The 6,952-nt window shown below is 46.2% G+C and overlaps 1 protein-coding gene across 1 annotated transcript; it reads left to right on the plus strand.

Annotated features, from left to right (window-relative positions):
• Positions 1–3,622: 3,622 nt before the first annotated feature.
• On the plus strand, positions 3,623–6,531 carry K444DRAFT_659046 (uncharacterized protein; the record flags this gene model as incomplete). The annotated part of the gene is made up of 8 exons (XM_024886327.1): positions 3,623–4,300; positions 4,358–4,437; positions 4,492–4,624; positions 4,657–4,887; positions 5,024–5,307; positions 5,494–5,812; positions 5,897–5,989; positions 6,055–6,531. 8 exons carry the CDS (start codon positions 3,623–3,625, stop codon positions 6,403–6,405), a joined length of 2,169 nt encoding a protein of 722 aa, XP_024742653.1. The 3' UTR covers positions 6,406–6,531.
• Between the last annotated feature and the right edge of the window lie 421 nt (positions 6,532–6,952).

A 6,952-nucleotide genomic window follows, 5' to 3' on the forward strand; every position in this document is an offset into this window, starting at 1 on the left:
CAAGCTTACCTCTCTAAAGCTATTCGCAACGCTGGAGTTTGGGATGCCATCTGTGCAACTACACCTATGGAGTCTACTCGCCTTGAACCAGCGGAGGATGGTTACTTTGCTAAACCTGGTTTCAAGGCTTTATATCAATCGCACGTTGGTACACTGATATATGCCATGCTTGGAAGTCGTCCGGATATAGCCTTTTCTGTCTCTTGCGTGAGCAGATACGCTCCTAACCCAACGCCAAAGCACATGGTTGCCGTCTTACGAATCTTCAAATACCTCCATGGCACTCTTACACATCAGCTCACTTATCGAGGAGAACTGGCTGCGTTGTCAGGATACTCCGATTCGGACTGGGCTAGTAACATGGCAACGTCAAGATCTACCTCTGGATTCGTCTTCAATATCGGAAGTGGTGCTATTAGTTGGTCTGCAAAAAGACAGCCTACTATCACCCTGTCTACATGCGAAGCTGAATATTGAGGTTAAACCCAAGCTGCAAAAGAGGCAATCTGGCTACGACAACTCCTGCAAATCTCAACCCAAGCAGCACAACTCACGCCACGATAATCTACTGCGATAATCAAGGCGCTATTGCCCTTGCGAAAGATCCTCGATTCCACGCTCGAACGAAGCACATCGCCATTCAACATCACTGGGTTAGAGAGCAAATTGCTGATGAGACAATTCAGTTGGAATACGTATCGACTGCTAAGCAAGTTGCCGACGGACTTACGAAAGCATTGCAAAAAGCCCCTTTCGAAGCATTTAGAGACGCACTGGGCTTAGAAACCTGCTGACAGACCAACCTTGCGGTACTATGGAAGACGTTATAACTGCATAGAACGGTACTCTTCCTCCTGCCTTTTCGCTCGCAGAGGTTTTGCAGGGGGTTTAACGAGACCATGGCTATGGCAAGTTCCGGGAATAAATCTATATTTGGTTCATGTTTTCTCTTTCTATGACCTTTTACTTGTTTTCTATGGCGTTTAGGTCGTTGGGGAGTGTTGAAAGAGGACCCACTTATTTCACCTGCCTCCTTCAGATCCCTGTACATCATCATTCAGATATATATAGTCCCATCCTCCCTCACGAGGAAGGGCATCGAATTCAAGCCTTTTCACGCTACCCATGCCTCGTTCAACACATTCTGTATTGGTCCATGCACTATCGTGCATTACTAGCGGTGATGGCGATTAGACGACGGCAAGGCACGCTGAGGACAAAGAGTGTGGAAGAGAGCACCCTGGAGTGTGCTGAAACAATGGAAGGCAGGTATTTCAAGAAAAAGGGAGACCCTGAAAGCAGTTGTCCGGCGAAGCTGAAGGTTTTGGAAGAGAAGCCTGGAAATAGAAGTAACGCGGGTGGGCCGGAGAGTCATGAGAAGAAGCTCAAAGACCAGAGCTACGAGTGGTGAGACAGCTGTAGTGGTCTTGTCCCTCTGGGTTTCCCACTGCGATCCTCTCTGAGGGGAGCCAAATGGGCTGTCATAGAGTTGTGAAGCGTTGTGAAGAGAAGACGACCTGAGTGTGTAATTGCATTTCTCCCTGAGTAGCTGAGCTTGAAGGGGAGTGTTAAAAATGTGGGTTAAGCTAAGGATTCAACTGGCTTGGCACGCACATCACATTTATATACAAGAAAACATTGTAGTGAATGAGGAGAATCGATTCAATCAATTTATAGCTTGGCTTGGAAACCCCAAGGAAGCTCAGGAACTATTCGGACTTAGCGTCATTTCGTCGCTTACGGGGACGACTTGGACGGTTGGATAGACGCGATGCATCTTGGAACATCACGGTCGCCAATTTGCTCGTAACATTCCGTCCCCAGATTCCTGGATGCTGAATAAGAATGGGAGACAGAGGAACTTCTGCCTTTAGACAGTGCCTATCATTCATCAAGTTCCAACTCGCCTGAACAGCCCATCGGAGCTCGCGATCGATCGGTACCTCCTTCGACAGCACGACTCCCCACCCTCACATAACCTACCAATAATGCCGACCCCTCTATTGCTCGTTGGAGCCCGATCAGTTCTCGCTTTTCGAACCTCTTGACGGGAGCCAATAATCGATGCAAGTGGTGAAGCTCGGCTCACGGATCTTGGGCTTCTGTGGTGTCTCGTTGGGCCACTTCAAAGCGCCCAAATCACCGAGAGGGTACACACAAGAAGTGTGCTGGCAGCAAGGATGGTCTGCTGCGCCACGGCCGTTGCCAAAGTCGAAGAGAGCCGGTAGTTGGCACCGAGAGTGGTTCCTACAGGAGGATTGACTTAACAAGCGTATATCATCCTTCCCACTGGCTTCAGGCTCGAAAGGACAGGGACCCATCTCGTAGGCGTATTTAAAATGTATGGCACTTATTTATGTGGCTTTTTAAGGCGTCGACGCAATCCTGGTGCTTCTCAACGGCAATCCTAAAGTCTCGAAAACGTTCTGGAGCCGTAAGTTCATGGACTTCCACAAGGCTCAGTCCATTCCACTGACCAAGAATCATCAGGTTTCAGGACCCGATCAGCCGTTACTGCATCTCAGTTGACCTGAACGGTGAAACGTTTCAGGCCTACAAAGCATCATGGCTGCAATTCTCAGTTGGGTCCAAATTCAGTGTATCTGACATTATTTTTCGCTTTTTGATATCAGTTGGGCGACAATCTTCTTCACCGGCACTTTCGGCTCTATATATGGTGACACCAACCTCAAGCCGTTTGTAGCCTTTTCCTATCAATTCAGAATGGGGCTGTTTGAAATGGTTGATTCCAGTGGAAACAGCTCAGCAGAGGTGCCACGTTGAGTCTCCTGAAGTCAGGCAAGAAGCCTAAAACCACGTCGGTCTGCATTTCGGCCACGATTGCAGTCTCTCTCTACAGCCTCATGTTGTATTATCTCTTCATAGGTGCGGATGAATTCAATATAAGATAATACGAACGAAGGGACAGCATATCAACATCCCTAGGATGTTCTGCTCCCAACAAATGGACAAAACAGCGGGAAGGGTTTTCACAGCCCCTCCCAGATTTCGGAGGAGAGCTATTGTCTGGTATCGTTACTTTCCAATCCTGCTGCCGTGTGGAAGTGTCCTCAGCGATGCTGTAGGGTTGGCTCTTTTCATATCCCAGTCTCGCTGAATACAATCGAAATCCGAGGTTTGGAAGGACGTTGAGCCAATACTCCCGACCTTGGAACCTGTTGATCTTGGCGACGCGCATTAGTGATGATAGATTCTTGAGAGTGGGCCAGTCTAATTTGCAGCTTCGGCGCTGCACTGCAGCTGGGCGAAGAACAGGTGTGCGTCGTCGAGCCCGTTGAATCGTTTCTAGGGTTCCGGTAGGATTGCCTTGCATGAAAAATTGGATGGACGATACGCTGCCAAGTATTAACGGTGTCACAATGTACTGCACATGAAAGCATAAGTACTTCACGCCCACCGAGCTCTGTATCAAGTGCCACCAAGTCTTCCCGATCTCTGTTTGTGACCTTCTCTGCATGATTATCACTTCCGGAGGGCTAACCCATATTGGCCTTTTTTCCTCAATCGAGTGCCTATCCAAGTTGCCTCATTCTCTTAGCTCACACAGCTTGTAAATCACTGCCACCCAGTGGTCTGAAGACGACTGGCCCTAGGCGAGGCAATGTCGACAGCGAAGAAGGGAGACCTTTCTCTTTGGCCTAAACTGTTTACAGAACGACGAAAATTCAGTCGCGAGGCCGAGAACGAGCCGTACATTGAATTCTTGCAGACTCCAAGGTTTAACGGCCAAGAGTATGAGGAGGATGAGGATGAGGATGAGGATGAGGATGAGGATGAGGATGAGGATGAGGATGAGGATGAGGATGAGGATGAGGATGAGGAGCAAGAGGAGGGTGATGATGAGAACGAGATTGAAGGGGAAGAGGATGACGAAGATGACGCAGTGGAAGAGGCAGTCTCGAGTGGGCAGGGGAGTAGAGTTGAAGGCTACCGAAGTAATAGGGGAAACAAAGACCAGGACCTTATCAATGACGGCAACGCCAGATCTAGCAATGGGCCCAGTAATGTGAGACTTTTCATGACAGGCTTCTCAGGAGAGGAGGACGACCTTCATCATCGCAATCAAGTTGAAGAGGTTGCCAGTATTTGCGAGCAATGGACTCGTGAAAAAGGTGTGGTAACAAAGACGGGCAAGCATGCGAAGCACGTGGCCTTCCTGGACGACAGAAACTGTCGTGGTAATGTTTTGACGAATGAAGGAATTTCACCATCGGGGGATTGCAGGCCGTACCTAGGGCCTTTGACCGCGGAACGCTTAGGCAAAGAATTGAGCCGGAAGGTATCCTAAACTTCCATTATGCCATCAGAGCCCTAGAAAAGCTAACCCGCGTCGCAGCGTTTCGGAACAGTATCGGAGCAGAATAACGCCACGAATGCATTTGATGATGAGGAAGCTGATGCGGAGAGGAGGGTGATGTAAGTCATGGGGTTGGTATGGTGTATTGTTGTGATCTTGGCTAACCCGAATAGTTTTATCACTGATCTGGATGCTTCGACAATTGAGGCTCTTGTAACGACAGCATCACGCAGCCAAGCTCCGGCACTCAAGGATCTATTTTACAAACACCTAACGAGGAAAACTTCCATAGGAGTTACCATTCCTGTAAGTCAAAATGGATGCATTATCCATTATAGATTACCTTGCTGACTGCCACCGTTCTTGGACAGCCCACATTCTTCCCTAGATTCACACTCGATTTCCATATTCCATATTATGTATCGAAGATGGCCGAAGCGCCAATTGAAGATACTCGGAAGAAATCCGATGGCAACCCTTTCAGGCAGTCCTGGAAATTGCCGTTTCTATCCTCGTCTATGAGTGAATCGAAGCCCACAAAAGGGTTTTGTTATTTATACGAGGCCCAGGTAGGTAATTGAAAAGGGACTTTTTTCTTTCTATTTGAAATCGTTTGATGAGTTTTTACATGTAGACCATGTCTCGGGGTAGCTTCTCAGAACTCCTTCGCAATCGACCATTCGCTAACCTCCCGATACTCCGTAGATGTCAGTTGTTGTCACAGGAATTGATCACTGGGTCTGGACTGCGTATGGATGTGTTGACACATACTTTGGCTCAGAGGAGAGCGTGGACGGCTACGACCTGATGAAAGGACGACGTTGCCGACGGTGGGGACGGCCAGACCCTCTTGCGGCCGGTCAGATCAACGCTCACGAGCCGATATGGACGCCAAGAGAGTACTTTTTGAAAGTCTTTCAGGTCCGAGTGAGCCAAATTCTGAGGGAATGGAATTTGATAGGCAGCAAAGTGGAAGAGGAAGTCAAACGGTACGTGTGAAAATTTCTTCAGCAGACTCGTGTGCTTTTCGCCCCTAGATCACTGCTGAGAATTCGTTTCATTTACTTTACCTTCCATCGATATGTTAGTGGGATGGTTCTTCCCTTGCAGCTTGATTCAAGTCTTCTTAAGGGTTTATGTCGATGGCGAAGAGTAATTGACCTTTTCACGAGCAGATCCAGAACAATAGCGGACACCTTATTTCAGCTGTCATCGACTGACCCCAAAGCCAGACAACAAGTGCGGGATTTCATCCTATGGAATCACCAAATGATCAGCCTTTTACGGCAATTAATGATCGGTCTCTTGGACACCGTTGAGGTCTGGGACCAATTTACGGAAAAAGAAATTGGGTTCTTTCTCTGCCAAAGCGATCCTCCGAACGCCTTAGCATCCCCCCTTGGTGCCATAGAAAAGTCCTTTCAGGAGATGAAACGGCTTCATAACAAACTACAGAACCTGAGGAAAGAACTTCGCGAGGAGAACCCACAACGTGTAAGTTGTCTCTTCACCCCGAATTTCAGATCGAAATGCACCATCTATGCGGTATTTGAGAGATACTGTGACTAATTAACAAAGCTCAATGCTCATCTGAGTCTCGAAAATAACGATTCTACCATATCCCAGCAGGGAATCGCGCAAAATATTCAGGTTTTTACTATTCTTATGACCGTAAGTTCACCTGGAAAGTACGGGGTCGGCATAAGATCTGATGTGCTAAATTTTCCAACATCCAGTTATTCTTTCCTCTGGGTCTTGCCTCAAATCTATTCAGTGCCCCGGGAGTTATGCCATCCACGAAGGCGAATCTTCCAAATTTTATATCCGCAACAATCTTCCTGGCAATTCTCATGGGCGCGACAGCCGGAGTCTTGTTCAACTGGCGCTCGTGCCTGCAGCACATCATCGCGTTGCTCGGTTACGTTCGGAATGCAATCATCTCTTGCGTAGAACGACCAGTAAGAGAAGAGACCTGCGCCGACATGAGCGATACGCAAAAAGCTTCGAAATGGGGATTGCCAATTTGGAGAAGCAGAAGGGCGGATGTCGTGGAGCAATTGGACCTTGAGAGCGCGGCAGGAGAGTAAATGCAGAGTGGACTTGAACAAGGTTGATTTCAGATCCTATTACTTGCCATCCTGAACATCTTGGGAGTGCTTCGGTCTCTTATCTGTTCTCAAATATTTTATAATATATTTATTACTTAGAGAGCTCAAATATTTTAAGAAATATAGTTTTATTTCTTTTCGTTTTTTTATTTCTTTTCTTTTTAAAGAATTCTATTTAGTTAATTAAATTACTAGTCTATTTTATATAAAGGTCTAATTTATAATATTAGAATTCTCTTTCTTTTATTTTTACTAACTAGAGATTATATATATATATATATAAAACTAAAAATAAAGCTTGAAATAAATAAAGCCAGAAATAGACTTTATTTAAAACTATTTATAAAGTTAATATCTTAATAAAACTTTAAAATATATAAAAGCTAATAATAAGAAATACCTAAAATTATATATAGAAGCTAAAATACTAATTTAATTAATTAATACTAGAAATTACTTGAGTTTTTATAAATCCGGCTTAAAAAGTGTGATGTGTGTAGGGTCGCACGTGACTTAAGGGCATGTG

The sequence above is a fragment of the Hyaloscypha bicolor genome (genome assembly GCF_002865645.1).
Source record: "Hyaloscypha bicolor E unplaced genomic scaffold K444scaffold_15, whole genome shotgun sequence".
In the NCBI taxonomy this organism is placed as follows: domain Eukaryota; kingdom Fungi; phylum Ascomycota; class Leotiomycetes; order Helotiales; family Hyaloscyphaceae; genus Hyaloscypha; species Hyaloscypha bicolor.